This window comes from Prinia subflava, chromosome 4, assembly GCF_021018805.1.
Source record: "Prinia subflava isolate CZ2003 ecotype Zambia chromosome 4, Cam_Psub_1.2, whole genome shotgun sequence".
In the NCBI taxonomy this organism is placed as follows: domain Eukaryota; kingdom Metazoa; phylum Chordata; class Aves; order Passeriformes; family Cisticolidae; genus Prinia; species Prinia subflava.
Window position 1 is genome coordinate 73,942,936 of NC_086250.1, and position 21,803 is coordinate 73,964,738.

The 21,803-nt window shown below is 47.3% G+C and overlaps 3 protein-coding genes across 7 annotated transcripts; 2 read left to right on the plus strand and 1 right to left on the minus strand.

Annotated features, from left to right (window-relative positions):
* The first annotated feature begins 15 nt into the window (after positions 1–15).
* On the plus strand, positions 16–15,668 carry LOC134550496 (guanylyl cyclase-activating protein 1-like). 2 transcript variants are annotated; one of them, XM_063397245.1, is made up of 5 exons: positions 16–155; positions 3,626–3,829; positions 9,809–9,958; positions 11,616–11,706; positions 12,734–15,668. In XM_063397245.1, the coding sequence occupies exons 1-5, from the start codon at positions 87–89 to the stop codon at positions 12,859–12,861; spliced, it is 642 nt and encodes a 213-aa protein (XP_063253315.1). In that variant the 5' UTR covers positions 16–86; the 3' UTR covers positions 12,862–15,668. The 2 variants fall into 2 exon arrangements, with proteins under 2 accessions (XP_063253315.1, XP_063253316.1); XM_063397246.1 differs by lacking the exon at positions 16–155 and adding an exon at positions 227–294.
* LOC134550497 (chymotrypsin-like elastase family member 2A) lies at positions 6,952–8,064 on the minus strand. Its single transcript, XM_063397247.1, has one exon. It carries the CDS (start codon positions 7,637–7,639, stop codon positions 7,124–7,126), a length of 516 nt encoding a protein of 171 aa, XP_063253317.1. The 5' UTR covers positions 7,640–8,064; the 3' UTR covers positions 6,952–7,123.
* Positions 15,669–17,734: 2,066 nt separating the features above from the next.
* LOC134550499 (uncharacterized) lies at positions 17,735–21,728 on the plus strand. 4 transcript variants are annotated; one of them, XM_063397249.1, is made up of 2 exons: positions 17,735–18,292; positions 19,467–19,972. In XM_063397249.1, exons 1-2 carry the CDS (start codon positions 17,892–17,894, stop codon positions 19,906–19,908), a joined length of 843 nt encoding a protein of 280 aa, XP_063253319.1. In that variant the 5' UTR covers positions 17,735–17,891; the 3' UTR covers positions 19,909–19,972. The 4 variants fall into 4 exon arrangements, with proteins under 4 accessions (XP_063253319.1, XP_063253322.1, XP_063253320.1 ...); XM_063397252.1 differs by adding an exon at positions 21,293–21,728 and having other exon boundaries at positions 17,751–20,510; XM_063397250.1 differs by having other exon boundaries at positions 17,753–18,363; positions 19,467–21,208.
* The last annotated feature ends 75 nt before the right edge of the window (positions 21,729–21,803 follow it).

Here is a 21,803-nt window from a genome sequence, read left to right on the forward strand (position 1 = left end):
AATCAGCTGCGGTAATTGAAAGATAGACGTGACTGTCAGACAATCGGGACGGAGCAGCTGCCTCAGCGCCATGGTTGTCCTGCAACATGGCACAAAGTGACCAATCCCGAGGGCGCTCTGGGTTCCCGCCCAATAACAAGGCAGCGACCAATCAGGTGCGGCGTTTCGGGCCGGGCCGGCGGGTTGGTGAGACGGAGGCTCGGACCGGGCGGGGCCGGGCGGGGCCGGGCTCCCGTTTATTCACCGCCGGGCAGCGCCGGGAGTGGTGCCCAGTGGTTTGGTCGGAATGTCCCGGTAAGGGTGATCCACTCCCACCCTCCTGCCATAGGCACCTCCGACTAAGCCGGGTTGCTCCAAGCCCCGTTCAACCTGGCCTTGAGAGCTTCCGGAGATGTCCAATCCAAGCCTGCGCTCGTGCACATGAGCTCTGTTGTCCTTTGCTCTGGCACCAGAGGTCTTGGCATAAAAATATTTTTCTGTCTTTCTTCTCTGTCTACATGCTGATAGGCTGCAATAAGGTTTCTCCGGAGCCTTCACTTCTCCGGGCTGAACACCCTCAGCTCTTCCAGCCTGTCTCCAGAGCAGAGGGGCTCCAGCCCTTGGAGCAGCTCCGTGGCCCCCTCTGGACCTGCTTCGGCAGCTCCAAATCTGTCCTGCTCTGAGAGTTCCAGGACTGGAGAAAGCTCTACAAGTGGGGTCTCACCTGAGTGGGGCAGAGGGACATCATTCTCCCCCTCACCTGCTGCCCACGCTGCTGGGGGTGTGCGCACTGCCAGCCCCTGTCTGGTTTTTTATTTTCCTTCTCAGAACTCCTGATCCATTCACTTCCTGGTCTGTACTGGTACCGGAGGTTGCCCCCAGCCGGATTTAGGGCAAGATTTCAGGAAGCCTGAGCAGCGCAGTTTCCTTGCCTCCTGGCCACCCTCACTGCGCACTCAGATGCACTGTATTCCTATTTCTGATGGCACCAGTAGTGCTGTCCTGGTATGGCCATGGGCTCTGTCCCCAGTTCACAGGGCCTCAGGACCAAGACTTGCCAGGTGTACTCTCAATTTTTTATGCCCTGTCTGCAGCTTTGTTCACTTCACTTTGTTTACTTTAGCTGTAAGAGCAATTTATGCAGGTATCTAATTTGTTTTGCTTATCTATCTTGGTGTGGTACAACCATGGGCTTATATTGGTAGCAATAGCAAGAAGTTATTCTAGGTAGAATGAGAGATTTACAACTCTAACACATACCCATGTGAGTCAAAGTGGAAGAAAAGAGAAGAAAGGGGAAAAAAAAAAAGAGTATGTGGAAACCATTCACGAGAACATCACATTCTTCCCAGTGAAGGACCCAGATGCTGACAACTCCTCCTTCTCCTCTGCAAACATCTGAGTGAACCACAGATCTTAATATCCAGAGGAGGAGTAGGTAGGTCAGTGTAACACCAGAGAAAGCACAGAAACAGAGTGTGTGTGTTGCAATTTTAATTGGATTACTGCTACTAGTGCAGCTTTTTTCTTGTATATCAAGTACTTGACCTACATTAGTTTTCTTTGCTTTTTTGTAATTAGATGTGGATTTATTCTGACTCTCAAATCAGACTGTTAAAATTATTATTATTATTATACTAAAAATAAGTAGTGGCTTTAAATGTGTACATAAAGTGGTGTGTGTGATACTCTGCAGGGAAGGGATAGGGCATCCAGAAGGATCTGGACATGCTAGAGAGAAGGGCCCATGCCAACCTCATGAAGTTCAACAGGGCCAAGTGCAATCCCCAGCATGGGTACAGGCTGTGTGACAAGTGAATCAGGAACAGTCCTGTGGGAATTCCCCAAGACTTGGGGGTCTTGGGAAATGAAAAACTGAATATGGGCCAGCCGACTGTAGCCTGGGCTCCATCAAAAGGAGCATAACCAGTAAGGGAGCCGGGCCTCTAATTAGCTGCTTTTGGGGAAGGTGTTTGTACCCATGGCGAGGGGTGTGATTAGATAATCTTTAAGGACTCTTGCAACCAAAACCATACTGTGATTCTGTGAAGGTCCATCAGTGGGAAGTACCCAGAGTGTGTGGTCTTAGACATCCAGCCTACCCAGCAGCCACCTCTTGATGCCTGGTGTCCCCAGCTACTGGCACCTGGACATGCCAGACCCTCCAACGTGCACAACCCCACCACAGTCACTGGTACAGGTTCCAGTGCACACAACATACAAACAGACATGTACACTCTGTGCCCCTCCAGTGCATGTGATGAGGTGCTCAGGATGCAGCTGTCTCCTGCACAGAGAAACTCAGACAGGTGGGTCACCCTCAACCCTACACCTTCAGCCTAATAGTCAAGTGGTCTCACTAACAGAGACATACACACACCTATTTCACAAACTACTTGGCCTATTTGCTGGCTAGTCTGGCTTGGTATTTACTAGTGATCATAGACTGAAACGGTCTCACTCAATCCAGTTGTGGGCACTTAAATCCCCATGCATACATATGCCCAGAGCACAGCGCTGTGCAGCCAGGAGAAAAAAAAGGAGGTAGAAATGTCAGAAGACAGGAAAGACTGTGATGACCAGGCACAAGGCATGGATAGACGTTCATACTGATTAGTACCATTCTACATGAAACCAGCCCCTTCTATTCTCCTTCCCTCCATTTTCTCATGCTTGTTCTTTCCCAAACCACCTAGATCCATCCCTTTCCTCACCTCCTGTTCTTCCTCTAAACATCTTGTTGTGAGTCTTGTCCCCAGATGCTCTCACCCTGGGTCCCACAGGGTTTTCCATGCCCCTAGGCAGTACTCAGTTTGTAGGGTACCCTACAACCTCTCCCACTGACTCATCATGGATGCTACCTCTAGGCCCATGGGACTGATGGCTCCTCTGCGACAGAAGGGGCTGGGACAGGGCCTCTATTTCTCTTACTGGGTAATTTGTGTTCCTCAGCCTGTGATTTGTCTCTCTTTGCTCCTTCCCTTTTGTGCAGTTGAGCATTTCATGGGTTGCCTGCACTTCTGTGGTGATTCTTGGATTTGCCAAACCCGGGGATTATTTGTGTTCCCCCATACACTCCATTGTTCCTTTGTGCTCCTTTGTGTGCATGGAGGTGAGCTTTTTCCCACATAATCTCACTCTTGTACTGGGCCACTTCTGTAACGCTTTCTGGTCCTACACACTCCATTATTCAACATGTCTATTTGAGAAAACAGACTCTCAAATCCACTTAGAGGTGCAGATCTCCACTTAACCTCACAGCCTCCATCTTGTGGGCATTTCCTCTTATCTTAATGTATAATTATATCAAGGTTAAAAATAGGGTAGTCTACCAAACCAGTATAGCTCCCAATGCCAGCGTCTGATTAACCTTCTCACCCTTTCTGCTTTAGCTCCTAAAATAGCAGCGTTTTGCTAGATTATCCTGCATCTCCTTTCCATTCTAAGAAGACTGTTTGTATCATTGAAACTTTCTGGTTTGTGGATCAGCCTCTAAGAAGATTAATATTTATAATTGGTTTGTGGAAAGTTAGATCCCTCACGTAACTGACATTAGTGTTGAGCATAGACAGGAGTAAACGGGCAGTGCTGAGAGAGCCACAGGAGCAAGAGGATCATTCCTGTAGCTTCATTCTTCTGACCACAGATACACATGGGAAACAACAGCAGCTCCACAGTGGATGATCTACAGGCTGTTGAGATCCACCACTGGTACAAGAAATTCATGACAGAGTGTCCTTCTGGACAGCTGACGGAGCATGAATTTAAGCAGTTCTTTGGGCTTCGAGGGCTGGATCCAGAGGCCAATAAGTACATCGAGCAGATGTTCCGCACGTTTGATATGAACAAGGTGAGTTCTCCGGCAAGGAATTAACTGTCTTGTGCTGCTTAGAAGTGATCCAACTCCTGCACTTTCAGTGTCTTTGTCTTTCTCTTGCAAACATAAAGAACATATATATCCTCTTGCAAACATTTTCTCTCGCAAACATTGGTGTAGAAAGCTGCCAAGGGACGCTAATGTAAAGAAGCTAAATGTAAGGAGCAAATGAATGTGTACTGGTAATAACATAGATGACATAAACATAGGTACACCAGATGATCTAACTACCTTGTGCAAGCTCATCTTTGAATTTTGAAAATTCATTATTGCCTATTATTTGACTTGGCCTTGTTTAACTAGCAAAATGCTAATTTCATTATTCTTCTTACATGTTCTTATTATCCAAAAATATAGCTGTATGAGATTGTGGAGACCACAGGAATCAGACACAATTGAAATCATTTAAGCATTCACAGAGGAGTTATTTCCAGGTATTTGGCAACTGAAGTTAACACTGCATGGGCAGACAACATCTGTGGCTCTCCTTGGTGCTGGGAGATGCAGGATGAAGCCAGAGTGACGGGGTGGGTAGTGCTCCTCACTGTGACTGCTGGTAGAAAACAGTAGCCCCCATAGTTCCTTTAAGCTTGCAATGGTCCTCAATTTGCCTTCTTTTTATCCATATGTATTTCAGCCTATGCTTGCAGGCCTGTATTCCTAATGACAAAGAATTCTGGGTTTATAGCATCCTGGGAAAATTCCCCTTTACTCTCTGCTCCAAGTTCTGAAATGAAGTCAGGGAGGATCCAGTCACAGAGGCATGAGAACCAGGTGGGAAGTCACAGAGTTAGTCTTGAAAAAGGAAAGCTTAGGGACCAATAAAGAATGTTTTTTTGGACAAGTGAGACAGCATAAGGAATTAAGGAATGCTTAGGAATATTACAAAATTCTTAAAGAGAGGACCACACAGGCTCCAGCTGTGTGTCTGAGGTCTTGTGGTGGGATGTAGTGACTGGAAATTACTACAGACCTCAAAAAACATCTTTTCACATCCCAAAGTCCTCTGTGCCCAGGATAATACTGATGAGAAGCAGTTTCATAAGCTAAAGCAAAACCTTTACAGCTTTTGCACAAGTCCTTCTTTCACTTCACCTGTCTCCCTTCTTAGGATGCTTAAGGACTTTAAAATATATTCAAGGATGTTGTGCATTCCAGAGTTCTCCAGTGAGCCCTGTGTTAGGCAGTAAACAATGTTATAAGAAGATTCTCAAATTCAAATTTGTCAGAAAAGATTAAAAGCTATCATCTAAATAAAGTGATAGTGATCTCAGGAGGAAAGAAGTAAAAGTGTGGCGACTAGTGGTGATGGACCTACATCAGTTAATCTTGGTCTGTTAACAGTCACTTAATCTAAGATACTGTTATGAACAAGAACGAGCACCCAGAGGAAAATCCACCCTGTCGCAATATAGACATGATGGATGGAATCTTCTTCCCTCTGGACCTTCAGATTTTGAGAACTTTGATGATGACAAAGAGATTAAATTTTCAATATTCTTCTTTTATAAATTGCAATTGTAGAATTATAGAATGGTTTGGGTTGGAAGGGACCTTAAGGGTCATTGCATTCCACTGCCTCCCACAGGCAGGGACACCTTCCATTATCCCAGGTTGCTCCAAGCCCTGTCCAATCTGGCCTTAGACACTTCAAGGGCTAGGGCCTCACCAGTCCCTGAGTAACAACTCCCTCCCAACACCTCATCCAAATCTCCCCTCCTCTAGATTTAAACCATTCCTCATTGTCCCATCATGATGTGCCGATGCAAAAAGCTGCTCTCCCCCATTATTATAACCTGCCTCAGGCACTGGAAGGGGCACCGAGGTTTCCCTGGAGCCCCCCAGGCTGAAGAATGAATGTGAACAGCACAGCAGATGGACAGACAGAGCAGGGACTCTCCGAGCCTGCGGGTGCACTGAGCAGGGCTGAAAACACAGTTCAGTGAACACAGAAACTTTACTTCAACACCTCAGTCACATCAGCATCGGTGTGGCTGCAGCAGAGCAGCAGAGGCAGGACAGAGAAGCCTCTGGCCCCAAGGCTACCTTTGGCCCAGCAGGAAATGCCATGGTCCACTGTAGCCCTGGATCCTGCTCATCCTGCTGCTGCTCAAGCTTTTTTGTCCTTCATGAACTGCAGGAACTCCTGCAGCAGATTCCGGAATTGCACCAGGATCTGGTGTGGGAATGCCATGGGCAGTGACGTGCCTGAGGATGTCACTGCTGGTCTCCGGCTGTACTCAGGGGTCAAGTTGATGTGTTCCTCTGGTTTCACAGGCCGCTCAGGGGCTGAGGTGACAGCTGGCTCTGGGGCTGGACCAGCTCTTTCTGCTGGGCTCAGGCCCGTCTGGAGCAGGATCCAGTTGTAGAAGTGCTGAGTGGAGGTGTAGATCCCGGGGTGCCTGGCTCTGTCACAGCCTCTTCCCCAGCTGTTCATTCCCACGAGCCAGTAGTAGTCGGCTGCGTTGTCCTTGCAGACCAGGGGATGCCCACTGTCCCCCTGTGCCAGGAGAGAGGCCTCAGGGGCTGGTCCCAGCTCTGGCTCCTCTCTCCCAGCCCAGCCCTGGCTCCTCTCTCCCAGCCCCTGCCAGCTCCGCATTCCCACCTCAGGAAGGCTCTGCTCAGGGGCCGGAGCCTCCAGGCTCTCGGCTGGGAGCAGGTCGGGAGCTCTCCCAGCTCTGCACATGGGTCCAGGTGTGTGGAGGACAGATGTTCCTGGGTCATATCCGCACTTTGAGTCTGCTGGGGGCACTGGATGGGCTTTGTGTGCAGGACCAGGCCTTGGGGACAAGGGGTCACAGGACAGGGACCTGCGGGTGGGGAAGGGAGGGGCGGACCGGGACGGGCGGACCAGGACGGGCTGGGCTGTGTGTGGGGGATGAGGGGGGCCCTGTGCTGCCGGGGGCTGAGGGATTCATCACACACTCCTACCTGGCAGGTGTCGATGCCACCGTGTGGGTACCCAGCACAGAGGCTGCGGGGGTGGATGCCCCCCGCGTACCACCGGCTGCTGTTGCAGAGCTCCGTGTCCATCAGGTGGACCTTGGACACCTGCAGCACCATGCCTGCTCCCTGAGCTGTGGGCACAGACGGGAATGAGCCCCCAGCACCTCGGTACCCATCCCCTCCCCTGCCTGGGGTGAACCCCTTCCCGGGCCTGGCTCTGCCCCTTCCCAGGGACTGGCTTTGCCTCCAGAGTGATGTTATCCAGCTGTGTCCCTGCTGTTGGCCTGGAGAAGGAGCCAGACCCATCTCTGCAGAGGCCTCTCAGGGCCAGCAGGGACTGTTTGGGTGGGAAGGGACCTCACAGCTCCTCCCGTTCCACGCCCCGTGCTGGCGGGGACTCCTTCCCGCAGCCCGGGCTGCTCCGAGCCCCGGCCCCGCTGGCGTCCTGCGGGCGGACTCTGTCCGTGGCCGGTCCGTGTCCCCGGGGTGCCCAGCTCGCCCTCGGAGCACACACGCTGTTGGGAACTGACCTCTGGCAAGGTTCCAACCGGCGATGTAGCAGGATTTCAGCTCCGACACCCTGAGCGAGGCGTCGGGCACACAGCCCAGCTGGATGTAGTCGCTGCACTCCACGGGCTGCTGCAGCTCCAGCAGGGCGATGTCGTTCCTCGCCGTGGCAGCCATGTAGTGCTGGTGCACCAGGAGCCTCTGGATGTGTCTCACCACAGCCTTGGGGCCCGGCTGAGTCAGATCTGTGGCCCCCATCACCACTCCCCACGCGGAGAAGTCCCTGGGGAGGTGCCTGATGGAGAGAGGGGTGACAGGGAGCAGAGCCATGGGCTGCAGCAGCCCAACATCTCCCGGCTTTCTGCTTCCCAGGACGGAGAGGGAAGTGGCACGTGGTGCTGTGACCCGGGCACCTGCCCGTGCTCTGGGGACATCTCTGTCCCTGCTGTTTCTTACCCGGCCCTGGCGAAGCAGTGTGCCACCGTGAGGACCCACCGGGGGCTGAGGAGGACGCCTGCACACATGTGCCACGTGCCGTTCTCCCAGGTGGCCTGGATGCTGACGATGCCAGGCCAGGCCCCTGGCTGGACACCAGTAGTACCCACAACACGGGAGGTGTCAGCAGCAGAAGGCAAGGAGTCGTAGTCAAAAACTGCAGAGCTGTGGTCAGAAGCCATGGGCTGGAGCCCGCAGGTCCTTCTGTAACACAAAGCCATCACTGTTCTGCTTGGTGGCTGCTGCTGCTCAGGCTGAAGGTCCCCCAGTCATCCCTTCCTGCCCAGTGCTGAGTGGCAGGAGGACCAGGGACAGCCAAGGGGTGCATCTGTCCCCCTGTTCTGCTGGAGCCCTGCAGACAGGTTGTGCCAGTAGCTGGGCACTGGCCAGGGACTGATGTTTCTCCTCCAGGGACTGAGGCTGGAACACTGTAGTGTGGGTGTGGGGAACATATAAGGCCCCTACAGAGAACCCCCTAAGTGGGACCACTCACCTGCAGGAGTCCCAGGTGGCCCCCATGGGCCAGGCCAGGGCCAGCAGGACACAGAGCACCCACAGAAAAGCCATTGGTGCCAGCGCGGGTGGCAGCAGCCAGAACTGAGGTGTCACCTCCAGTGCGGCCACTACTGCAGCACCCACAGCCTTCATGGTGGTCCCAGCGCCCCGGCCCAGGGCCGCTGTCACAGAGGGGCTGTTCTGTGTGCTGGGCATGGCAGGGAGGGGCAGCACAAAGTCACAGAGACATGGAATGCTCTGGGTGGAAGGGACTTTAATGACCACCCAGTGCCACCCCTGCCATGGCAGGGACACCTCCTATCACTGTCCCAGGCTGCTCCCAGCCCCAATGTCCAGCCTGGCCTGGGACACTGCCAGGGATGCAGGGGCAGCCACAGCTGCTCTGGGCACCCTGTGCCAGGGCCTGCCCACCCTGCCAGGCAGAAATTCCTTCCTAACACCTAATCTAAATCTGCCCACCTTCAGCTTAAGGCCATCTTTCTTGTGTCTTGTCACTACATGCTCTTGTCCAAAGTACCCCTCCAGCCTTTTTCTAAGCCCCCTTTAAGTACTGGAAGGGGCACCAAAGTCTCCCTGGAACCTTCTGTTCTCCAGGCTGACCAGCCATAACTCAGCCTGTTGAGCCCTACTTCACACCCTGAATGAACATTTTAAAGTGATCTTTGCTGTAAAACAGCAGTTCTCTGCTAATTCACCTACATCTGCCCTTTACATATGTTTATTTACGTCCATTTCATAAAAGCATCTGACTTTGTTTAAATACCTTAACAATTGAAAGTTTCACTTTTTTTCTCTGTAATTTGTTGAAATGGTTATTAGGAATCTTTGACCTAGATATGTGTTTTATTTGTAGTTTGTTTTTAATCGCTTCAAATTTTAGTCAGCTTTAAATCTAGGGCAGACGAAACTTTACTAACTGGCATTTTTCTTGTGGGAGAAACAAGAGCTTTTTGAGTTTCCCTGTAGAGTCAAGAAATGAAATATTAAAAACCTAAATATGGAACATTTTTCCAGTGGTAAAATCACATGTATTTTACAAAATATCCTGTCACTTTGTTTTCCACAGAATGGAGAAGAAATCTACGGCCAAGTGGAATAGCATAGTTTCCCACAAAGGCAAAGCACACAAATAGAGAAAATTTTTAGCCCATGGGCTGGGCTCGATATTCTCTCTCAGCAGGCCAAAGGCATCTTTGGTGCACAGAGGGGGCTTTGTTCATGCTGACGAGGAGTGGCAGGTTTTCTCACTGTAGGTGGTGAGCAGAGAGGAGCCTCTGTGTAATAGATCATAAATTTTGGAACGGAGGTATTTGGTGGCTAGAGAAATAACGTGTCTGTGCACTTAAGATTTTTCCTAAGTCTAAGTCTCTGTTTCATTTGTTGGCCTTTCTCTTTCAGCTGTGAATCTGGAGAGCAATAAGGTGAAACAACTCCAGAGCAGTAACTCCCTCAGTTTATTCTTGTCACAATTTGGGTTTTTTCTGACAGGATGGATATATTGATTTCATGGAATATGTGGCTGCCCTCAGCCTCGTTCTCCGGGGGAAGATGGAGCAGAAATTGCGGTGGTATTTCAAGCTCTATGATGTAGATGGCAATGGCTGTATTGATCGACATGAACTGCTCAACATCATTAAGGTGAATCTCCAGGGGTCTGTGTTCTTGCCTCTTTTTTTAAAGACAAATCACACAAGTAAGACCTTTGCAGTTTACCATATGGATGATCATGGATGAGACCTTTAACATCATTCCTTTTCTGAGCAGAATTCCCCACCACTGTATAATGAAATAAGCAGACTTGACAGACTCTTTATCACCACAGCTTATGTTACAGCACAGCTAATCATAAAATTTTAGCTGTTTGTGACCTAAATTGCACTTTCCAAGGTTTCAGACCCTGTGACTGTCAGCTGCTATCTCCGCAATGTCCCTTCATATGTCCTTTTCCCCATGAAAAGTTGGAGAGCTACTTCCAGTTTGCTTTATAGAAGCAGCTCCTAAATACCAACATAATAAAACAGTTTGGACTCTGGCAAATAGCCTGAAAAATGATTGAGAATGGAAAAGATTGTATGCAAATAGCTATTGTGGATGGGATTGGAATTACAGGCATAAAGGTCACTATAAATATCTCAGAATTAATTACGCTGCAAATTCAGGTTGTTTCACAGATAATGGGAAATTACCAAGCTGCGGGAAAGATTCAATGACCCTGAATAAATTAGGTAAATAAATAAATAAAATTTCTGAATATGAAATGTTATAAAATTTATTTGAGAAAGCCCTAATAAGATGTTAATAATGCATTTTCATCTGAATAAGAATTTTAGAGCTGAGTATCAAACCCAAAGAGACCTGACCAAAATCAGTACCTGTAGAAACATACAGCCTCCTACTAGTAGCCTGTAATAGAAATATTCAGACATTAAAGTGAAGCAACAGCAATAGTTAACACAGAGCTCTGAGAAACAAATCCTGTGGGCAACAACTGGTGGCAGGAAATGTATTGCCCTTTGTATTTTGTGGGCATAGTTCAGTGTCTTCTTTGGTAACCTCAGGAAATTGCGGAGATAATATTAGTTTCAGTAAAATATCATTTGAAAAAGAATGAAGAAAATGACCAAATATCAAAGGGTAAACACTAGAAAATGAATAGTCTAGAATCAGTTTAAAGGCTGTGAAATCACATATTTCATGGACAGCCTCAAACAAAGGAAATAATTAGCATTGAAAGAAAAGAGAACCCTGCACTATGTAGTTATGAATAAGAAGAATTGTAACAAACAGAAGTGGATAAGGCTTAAAGTTTCTCAAGATGAAAATGAATTTCCAGTGAGCTTTGGGGAGAAGGCAGACACAAAGGAAGCAGTATATAAAATGAAATTGTGACCAGAAATAAATTACCACACTATACAACAAAGAAATTTCATAATGTCAAGTGAGTTTGGCAGTGTTTCTGAAGCTTGGTGTACCATAAGGTCATAAAGTGGGCCAAAGTGGATCAATTAGATAGATTCTGATTCTGCCATTTCTGCAGCACCCAAACTGCACCTAAGCAGAATTAGGCCAATCCTCTGGGTTTTGCTGCTCATTACTTGCTCCAAAGCTATGCTCCTTTTGCACCCTTAGGTGCCATCCATAAGGCCTGATGATTTGTGTTTTGTTTTCCTATGATGCTGGTTCATTTGTATGGGGAAGGTACCAGGCAGGACTGTCTTATTATGAATCTGTTCTGATGTGTGGAATGAGTCTGGAAGTCGTCAGGCAGCTTCTTACTTTTGCTCTTTTATTTTAGGCTATTCGAGCTATTAATGGTGGTGACCATGAAACTAGTGCAGAAGAGTTCACCAACCGAGTCTTCAACAGGATTGATGTGAACGGCGACGGTAAGATTTCTGCCTTTGTCACCCAGCTCGGTCTCTTTTCTACAGAGTAACATCCAATTTTTCCTTTCTTGGTTGAAATTTAGACCTCTTCACCTCATATTTTCTTTCTATTTGTATTCTCAGCCAGTGATGCGTTCTCCATGGACCAAAAAGGATTTTTCTCCTGGCATTATACATAATCAGTGTGACAGGATTTGTTCCCTCTACTGAGTCTCAGCTTTGTTCTGTCCACACAAATTTGATAGTGGGGTTTTGGAATGGTGTTTTGTTTTCCTTTTTTTGTATGTTGCTGTGTAGCTCATGCCAGTTAGAAGGGGGAAATATTAACAAAGGTCCCTGGCTGCTCCTAAGTACTTTAGCATGGAAAGAAATGGAATTTAATGTTGAAGTTCAGAGTTTCTTCACTGGGTCTGCTGCAGGCAGTATAGCAAGAACATGAAGTGCTCGGTCAAAAGTTGGTCAAGTGTCACTGTGGTCCCTGTATGTCCCCAAGATGTATCTCTTTCCTTGCTGCTTCAGGTGCTCATTACTTTCTGACAGGCTCTTTTGTTAATCCAGAATAACTCTGCTGTGCTGCTTCCCTGCACAAGGGCTTTTTGGCCTAGGACAGAAAAAAATGTTTCTGCCTGTCACAGCCTCCTTCTGTCAATTCTTTTATCCTTGAAAACCAGCAAGTATAGGGCAGGTTAGTACTATACAGGTTGAGGCATAAAGGATGCTTTCTGTGATCACAGCTTTCTGTGATCAAGGAACTCTCGCAAACAAGCCAACAGTTGATCCCACTCCTTAGCTACCCACTTCTATTGTTCTTTCTTATGTATCTCCTCCCTTGTATGGGGGAAAAAAGAGGAAGCAGGTCTTGTCTGAATACTGGGGATGTTTCATAAAAGCTTAAGAACACTCTGAGGTCTTTAGAACAGTGCCTTAGAACTGTGCCTATATAGTAAGTGGTCTCTAAAGTTAGATTACTGTATTCCTTTTCCTGTCAGATGTGGATTCTGATGCCTTTTATTTGTCTCTGACACAGGTGAACTTTCTCTGGATGAATTTGTGGAGGGAGCAAGGAAAGATGAGGAGTTCATGGAGGTTATGATGAAAAGTTTGGACCTGTCACACATTGTGGCCATGATAAACAACCGTCGGCATAGTGTATAAGTCAAGCTCGGAGAAAATGCTGTGCCAATAAGACAGAAGGGTGTAGAAACACAAAAAAGGAGAGACATTTTTCAAAACAAAATTTCCATAAGCATGAATATGGAAGTAGGAACAGAAAGACTGCTATATTTGTGTATCTGAGTGCATGTTTCTTTACAAATACTGAAGCTTGGCCACATAAATGCAGGGCAGATTCAGAAAAATTGAATCTGGGTGGCAGTATTTGACTTGTCTTTCTAAAGTTTAAATGCCAAATTTCAGGGCACAAATTTCCTTTTTATTCTGTGTCCCAGATTATCACTTTGAAATGGACTAAAAGTAATGCCAAATTTGTGAAAAGCACTAGCAGAACTGGGTGGTGGAGTGTGGAGGAAATATTCTGACATACAAAAGAAGAGTTTCAAGCTGTTACTAGTGTAGAGAACTATCAAAAGAAGGTAACTTGCATAGTTCTTGTCAAGGTATTGGTTCATAAACACCAGCATGGTTGTCCATACCAGATATGCTTGGATTTGGTAGTCTCTGTAGAAGCAGCTTTAGTCATAAGATCACAAGAACTGAAAGAAAAATCAGTCTGACTGTGACAAATCTGTCCTCAGCTGCAGCTGTTTGAGCTTTCTGTGATCAAGGAACTCTCGCAAACAAGCCAACAGTTTGGAGCAGCTTCTGTAACCAGAGAAAATATGCTACTCAGTTTCCCAGAGTGGAAGAATTACTTGAGAGATCAAATCTTTTATATACTCATAGTTGTACTTATTCTTCTCTCATACAACTGAGTTGCTGGGAATCTTCAAGGCCACACTGAACGAGGCTTGGGGTAATCTGCCCCATGGCATGGGGCTGAAACAAGATGATCTTTGAGGTTCCTTCCTACCCAAACCATTCTGTAACTCTATGATAAATGAAGTATTTGATGATGAGATGGTCCTAATATTATTGCCTCACACACCCTTTATTGGTCTTTCTTCTTGTTCTTGACGAGACAATCTAATCGAAAGAAACAACTCACCAAGGTGACTTGTGACTTGTGCTGTTCATGTGAATGCTGGAGTGAAGCTCATACTCTAGATCAGTGCTGCCAAGAATGATACTGATCTTGTACACAATGGGAAGAATGATGCAGCATGGATAGAGGCCCACCAAACTGTGTCTTGTTCACTGTTCATTAGATAAGGTCATGATCAAAAGCTCTTTTTAATCTGGGAAGAGAACCAGAAGGAAAGAAGAATGCAGGAAATGTTCAATGGAGTGCCTAATGCCATAGTTGGCATGTTTTTCCTGTGCAGGAGGAAGAACCTGCAGACCTGTAACAAAACTTTAGATTGGACTTACTCTTGCTTATATTTAGGCTTCTGTGATGTTCATGGTTTGCATGGCAAGGTTTTGGTAGCAGGGAGGCTACAGGAGTGGCTTCTTTGAGAAGCTGCTGGAAGCTTCCCCCATGTCTGGCAGGGACAATGCTAGCTGCCTCCAGGATGCCACTGGCAAAGCCTGAGACCTTCAGCCATGGTAGTAACACATCTGCAATAACATATTTAAGAAGGAAAAGTTATTGGGCAGAAGCAATTGTAGCCAGAGAAGTGAGGACTGAGAATATGTGAGAGAAACAGCTCTGCAGACACTGAAGTCAGCTAATGAGGGGGATGAGGTGTTTCAGGTACTGGAGCTGAGATTTTCCTGCAGCCCATAGTGAAGCAGATTGTCCTGGAGTGCACAGAGGTCTACAGAAGGGGAGCAGAATTCTACCTGCAGCCTGTGGAAGAGCCCCATGTTGGAGCAGGTCCTGGAAGGACCTGTGGGCCTGTGGAGAGAAGAGCAGGACTCCTAGGAGGCCCACTCACAGTGGGCCCACTTTAGACCAGTTCCTGAAGGACTGACCCCAGAGAAGGACCCACACTGGAGCAGTTCCTGAAAGGCTGACCCCAGGGACGGCAGCTCACGCTGGAGCAGTTCGTGAAGAACCACAGCCCATGAGAAGGGCCCATATTGGAGAAATTAATGGAGAACTGTCTCCTGTAGGAGGGATCTCATGCTACAGCAGGACACGGACTCCTCCTTCTGAGGGGGAAGCAGTGGCGTGAACTGACCCTTACCTCTATTCTCATCTTCTTGCACTTTTGGTGGGGAGGAGGGAGAGAATCTGAAATAAAGTTAATCCTGGGAAGGAGAAAGGGATAGGGGAAGGGTGTTCTAAAAGATTCGTTTTACTTCTCATTATCCTACTCTGATTTTGACTGTTAATAAATTCAATTAATTTCTCCCTTTTTTCCCAGTGATGTCTTCCTGTCCTTATCTCAGCTCATGAGCTTTTTTGTATTTTATCCAGTTGAGGAGGGAAGTGATTGATACAGAGGCTTTGGTGGGTACCTGCCACCCAGCCAGGGTCCACTCACCACAGTAGTATTCTGAACAGTGTCTGGGCTTTCACTGAAGGGAAGATTTAGTAAAGGAGATTTAGTGAGTACTGTCATTGGAGCATGAGAGTGAGAGATGTTTCAAGTAGCCACCAACAGTATTCTAGGCAGGCTCACGCTCCAGGCCCTACTGGCACGTGCATGCCTGCAGCCTTAGAGCTTCTGTAAGCAATCACCACCTGGTGGTTGAAGAACTGTCACATGAAAAGGGAAGATTTCCTTGACCCTTAGTATTTAATTTGTCTGTCAGTGCCCCAGGAAAGCTGAGACCCTTGTGCCTGACCAGTCTGACAGCATATTGTTACAGAGACCCTTTGCTGAGCAGTCCTACTGCATTGGAGGGAAGTTTGACTGACATTCAGGGAAACAGGCCAACAGCATTAGGGAGGTGCCTCAGTAGGTCTTCCCACTTTATGAGCCCTTGGCAGGACTTCCTGTTTGAGTATGTTACCTGCTGCTGGCAACTGCTAGCATCCATGAAGGAGTCGCACTAACAGTTTATGGAATTACACTCTTTATAAACTTGTGACAGGTTAAGTGTAGGAAATGGATTTGTAGAGAATTCTTAAGCCTGACAGAAGGCCCACATAATATGTATGTAAATATTGTGATAAAAAATGATGACTTAGAATTTCCATGGAATAGGACAGATATTGTTGAGAGAGGAATGGAACCAACACATAAACACAGTTGTAAAAAATTTTTAAAATTGCGTTGTATATACTTGTCTAACCATTCCAAATCCATCCACAAAAACATACAAAACCTAAAAGATTTAACATCTCAAATAATAAAAAACAATAAATCATAGTTAAATAGTTTATTTTAAAAATAAAGCTTTACACCATAGTTAAGAAAACTTTACAAAATAAGTTTATATACATTAATTGTTATAGTAACAATGTTAGTAATAGTACCTTATGTACTTCTCTATGCACAGCAAATAACAAACAAAGCCATCAAAAAAGTCTTTTCCATTCAAAAAAAGTTAAGGTTCGGGGATTGTTGGTGATGGTATCTGTCAGCGATAGTATTTGACTGTAAAAACTCATTCAAAGCAATATACACACAAGCTGTAGTCCCCAAAAAATATTCAGCAGGCACCAACAGGCGTTCCTATGGGGGAGAAGACAGGTTCAGCCCATTGACTGATCCCAGCAGTTATGATAGAGTCTTCCCTAACTTCTTTCTTCTCCATTCTTGGCTTACTTTAATACTATTTCTTTACATTTAGGTGCAGCTTGAGTGACTCTACTCATGCATATATTTGCTACTGATTGGTGTAAAATTCTCTCACTTCACTTTTAAAGATCAGTCAAAAAAAAAAGTATGGAGCTCGTGCCCAGTGAGAAGTGGTTGTACCTTGGAGTACAATCTTGAACCATGTTCATCTGAGGAAAGCAATTTTGGTACAGTTGCTGGCTTGGCAGCAAGACATCTCTTTCACAGCTACTATGCAGTTAATCAGCTTCAAAGTACTTAAATCAGCATCAAGTTGCTGCTCCTGCAAGGATTTCAGCAGAGCCTGGTCGTGGTGACTCCACTCTGCTCCACCCCCCTTAGGAGGTGCTTATGGTTGTATAGGGAATTATCATGGAGCATGACAACCAAGTTCTGGGAACAGCACCCGTATTTTACCCTAAAATTATAACTCCTTTGTAGCTTTTTCCTTTGTAGCTTTTTCCTTTTTGATGTTTTCCTTTTTGATGTTTTCCTTTTTGATGTTTTCCTTTTTGATGTTTTCCTTTTTTATTTTTACCTTTTTAATGTTTTTATTTGTAATTTTTTCCCGGCACCCATTTCTGCACGAATGCCTCGGTGTATCCCAGCATGCTTTGCGGCACCAATGCCTCGGTGTATCCCAGCACGCTTTGCAGCACCAATGCCTCGGTGTATCCCAGCACCCTTTGCGGCACCAATGCCTCGATGTATCCCAGCAGACTTTGCGGCATAAATGCCTCGGTAATTTTTTCCTTTGTAATTTTTCCTTTGTAATTTTTCCTTTGTAATTTTTTCCTTTGTAATTTTTTTCTATTGTAATTTTTTCCTTTGTAATTTTTTCCTGTGTAATTTTTTCCTATGTAATTTTTTCCTTTGTAATTTTTTCCTTTGTAAATTTTTTCTATTGTAGCTTTTTTCTTTGTAATTTTTTCCTTTGTAATTTTTTCCTATGAAATTTTTTCCTTTGTAATTTTTTCCTTTGTAAATTTTTTCTATTGTAGCTTTTTTCTTTGTAATTTTTTTCCTTTGTAATTTTTTCCTTTGTAATTTTTTCCTTTGTAATTTTTTCCTTTGTAATTTTTTCCTTTGTAATTTTTTCCTTTCTATTTTTTCCCTTTTTAATTTTTCCCTTTTAAATATTTCCTCATTAATTTTTTCCTTTTTAATTTTTTTCATTTCTAATTTTTCCTTTTTAAATTTTTTCCTTTTTATTTTTTTTCTTTCTAATTTCTCCTTTCTCATTTCTCCTTTCTCGATTTTGTCAGGCACCTCCGTTAAAACTGGGGGCGCCTTCGGTGGTGCCACAACAAACATGGCGGCCCAATAGAAAGTGGTTTCAGCCACAACCAAGATGGCGGCCGGAAGTATGGGCAGTCACCTAATGCCCTGCTCAAGATGGCATCTCGTCGCGCTGCCTTTGACCTTCCCAAGATGGCGGCGACAAAGGCGGGAAAAATACAAGGACCCCCCCCCCCATGGGCGTCGACCCAACTGCCTGCGCGCAACCCCGAAAACGGCGCCGCCCGGGAACAATTTTCCGCGGCGCTTCCCGGTGCGAGGGAGCTGTGTGCGTGCTGTGCCGTGCCGCGGTGCGGTTCCGGCAGACTTTTTGGTCAGGCCCCTGAGCCCGGCAACACCCGGGGGCCTCGGCTCTGCCACAAACAAGATGGCGGCTCGTCGTCGGGGCAGCCACCTTCCCAAGAGGGCAGGAGAAACACCGGGACCACAGCACACCCCCCTTCCCCGGCTTTCTCCTCCCGGCTGCCTGCGCGGGACCCCGAGCACCAGCTTGCCCGGTGGAGCTTTGGGTGTTCTGTTAGATGCAGTTTTTCATTGTTGAAAGCTTTTTCTGTTCTGTGGTTTTAAGGTGGGGTTTGATCTTTCACTGTGTAGTTTGACTCTGGCCATGGGATGTGACAAGGGATGTGGTCTATTGATTTCATGTTATGCTTCTTAATGGAGGTGTTGATCAGGTTGTGTTTGATCTGAGTTTTGTTGATTTTTTTTTTTTTTTTTTTTTTTTTCTGGGGTGTTGTATATTTCAAGGAAATGTTTTCTAAGATTTACATTGGTGTCATGGGCTGTAGCCTGAGGTATAGGGCAGGTTTTTATTGATTTCGTGGTGCTTGTGGCTTTTATTATGGTGAGTAGGTAGTGTCGGTTTTGGTGGGTCTCAGGTAGTGAGCTGTAGTTCATTTGTTAGGGTATATTAATATTTGAATTGGATTTTGATTTCTTGTATTATTAGGGCTTTATTTCTTTGGCTTGTTTGATTGCAGTATGTTCTATAGTTGCAGCTAATGTGGGAGGTATTGTTTATGGTTCCACTGATCTTTTTGTTTTGTGTGTATTAAGAGGTGGCATTTTTGTTTGGATGGTTTGAGGCATTATGGGGTTATTGAGATGGGTTTTGGTTTTTTTGTGAGATTTTTTTTGATTGGTTTTTTTGTGGTTTTTTGGTTTTTTTTGTTTTTTTTTTTTTGGGTAATTGTTGTTGTTATGTTGGGGTTTTTTTTGTGTTGTTATTTTAGGTTTATTTCTGATCTTTCTATTTTTGTAGTTTGATTTGTTTGTTGTTTTGGTGGTTTATATTACTTTTATTTTTGGGAAGGTGGGTATTGATGGAATTTTAGGTATTTTTTGGGGGGCAGTGATGCTTCTTTTTTAGTAGTCTAGATTTTTTCATGTTGTTCATTAGTTTGGCTAATTTTATAGAGTATTGGTTATTATTTTTTCAGTAAGTGTAGGGATAGAGGGGTTTTTTAGTCACGTTTAGGGTCAGTTGTACAGTTTTGAGTTTAGTAAGTTGGTTCATGTTTCTTACTATTTGTATGATTGGTTATGTGGGGTTCTCTATGGTTGTTTTTCATTTTTGTTTCATTTTTAGGAGAGGAGTTGTTAGCGAAAAGAGTGCAGTGGGATTTGTTTTTATTTTAAAAATAATTTTTTAAATTTATTTTTACATTTTAGGTCCCCAGTGCTGCCGCCCTGCGGACACAGCGCGGTGCTGCAGCTGTGCCCCGCGCCCGGCCCCGAGGAGCCCCGGGCTTGGAGCTGGGTCTTAGTGCCCGAGTGCGGTCACTGCCCGGGAGCTCCTGTTCGATTCCGCGCTCCCGGCCGTGTCCGTGCGATGGCCGGGCCGCCCGCGGGACTCGGCAGCAGGAAAACACCGAGCGCTGCGTGTTTAACGGGAGCCGGCCCTGCTTGCCCGTGCAGCGCCTCGGCCCGGCCCGCGCCGCCCTCAGGGAGCCGAGCAGCGCTCTGGGAGCGCGGGGAGCGGCACCGAGTGCGGTTCGACCGTGCCGAGCTGTCCCGAAGAGCGGAATCTAAGCAACTGCATCCAGTAATAGCCGAGCTGTGCCGATTAGATCCGAGTGTAGCCGAAGAGCCGAAAACACCTGAGGATTTCTGAACAGCCGATAATAGCAGAGTATTGCCGATAACAGCCGAGTTTAGCCGAACGGCCGAAAATGGCCGAGTGCAGCCAATAACAGCCGAACCCAGCTGCGTTTAGCCGACTGTAACGGGATCGAACCAAACCAGCTCTGCCGAACCACGCTGAGGTCGCCTGGTTATGACCCTATGACCGTGGCTGAACCAAGGCTCTGCTGCAGGTGTATTTGAGACATCTTTCCTCTTTGACAGAAGGAAGAGGAAAAAAATAAAAAGAAGAAGAAAAAACAGGAGCAGTTCCGGGGCGGTCCCGGGGCGGTCCCGGGGCGGTGTGCGCCGTCACTGCCGCCTTCTCGGCGGGCGATTCCAAGGCGCTGTCGGGCTCGCTGCCGGCCCGTCGGCGGGCGGGCAAGCCGGGACGCGATGGCGCTGTGCCCGGAGCTGGAGCGCTCGCTGTCGCTGCTGCAGCCGGGCGCCGACCGGGCCCGGCAGCAGCAGGAGCGGCGGGCGGACGCGGCCCCCACGCCCATGGTGTTCATGTGCGCCGGCTGCGGGCGCCCCGTGGGCGACACCCGCACCTGGGGTTCAGTGTCGAGGACAGCGGTCCCATCCTGCTGCGCAGTGAGTACCAGCGCTGCCACCCCCACGCTACCACGGTCGCTGCCGCCGTGCCTCCTTCCCTGCCTCCCGCCGCAGCTGCGGCCGCCAGCGTCGCCACGGACCCGGGGCGGAAGGGCTCCGAGCTCCCCGGAGAGTGCGGATGGTGAGGGCCGGGCCTGGCTGGACACAGTCCCGGGGGAGTCGGGGTTCCCGGCGCTGGGGACCGGCAAAGGGCCCGGAGCGCTCGTGTGGCCCGAGAGCCCCTGGAGCACTTATCTGGGGTGGGCTGTACAAGCCGCGTATGGCCTAAGGGAGAGGGATTTCTCACAAGGACATGTAGTGATGGACAAGGGAGGCAGCTTTATATTAAATGTCAGGAAGAAATTTTTCCCTGCGAGGGTGGTGAGGCCGTGGCACAGGTTCCCCAGAGAAGCTGTGGCTGCCCCTGTGTCCCTGGAAGTGCCCAAGGCCAGGTTGGATGGGGCTTGGAACACCCTGGGATAGTGGAAGCTGTCCCTGCCCAGGGCCGGGGGTGGAATGGGGTGAGCTTGAAGGCCCCTTCCACAATTCAGCGATTCTGATGGTCTTGGTCTTGCTGAGGTTAGCCAGCCTGAGGAGCTGATGCAAATTCAGGCTAAAAGATGAGTGCTCATCATTTATACTGTTTAAAGCATGAATGAGAGGTTAAAAAAATTCTAATGCATGATTTTTTTTTTTTTTTTTTTTTTTTTTTTTAAGAAAAGGGATGGGGAGAGGTGCTTCCTTTTATTTTCTTCTGAATAAATGTTATCCCTTACTTGCAGCGTGGTAGAAACCCTACTCTGCTCTGGCTGCTCCAGGACCCTTGGCAGCAGATACAGGCACACCTCAAGGCATCTCGACTGCAAGAGGGATTTGTTCTGTGTCCGTACTGACTCTGTTGAAAGGTAAGTGCAGAATGTTTATGGGTCAGCCTGCCAGCTCCACTGCACTCACCAGGCATGGCACTGAGGGTGCTCCTGTTACATCTCTGGCAAGGCTGGAGGGAGCGTCTTCTGCTGCTCTGTCCCACGGTGGTTTTCTGTATTGGTGCTGTTGGCATCCCAGTGCTCAGCTGTAGGGAACATCACCTGTGTAAGGCACATCCTAGAAAAAGAACCAAAACAAACCAACCTGGCCTGCCTTTTGTGTGGGAAGTTGCATTCCAGCCCAGAAAATATCACCAGGTCCAGGGCACTAGAGGGTTCCTTCGCATTTGATTGGAAGAGTTCACAAACCAAGCACCAAAGAGGCCTGGCTGGAGCCTGTTAGGGGTCCGCATGATCAGCAGGGAGT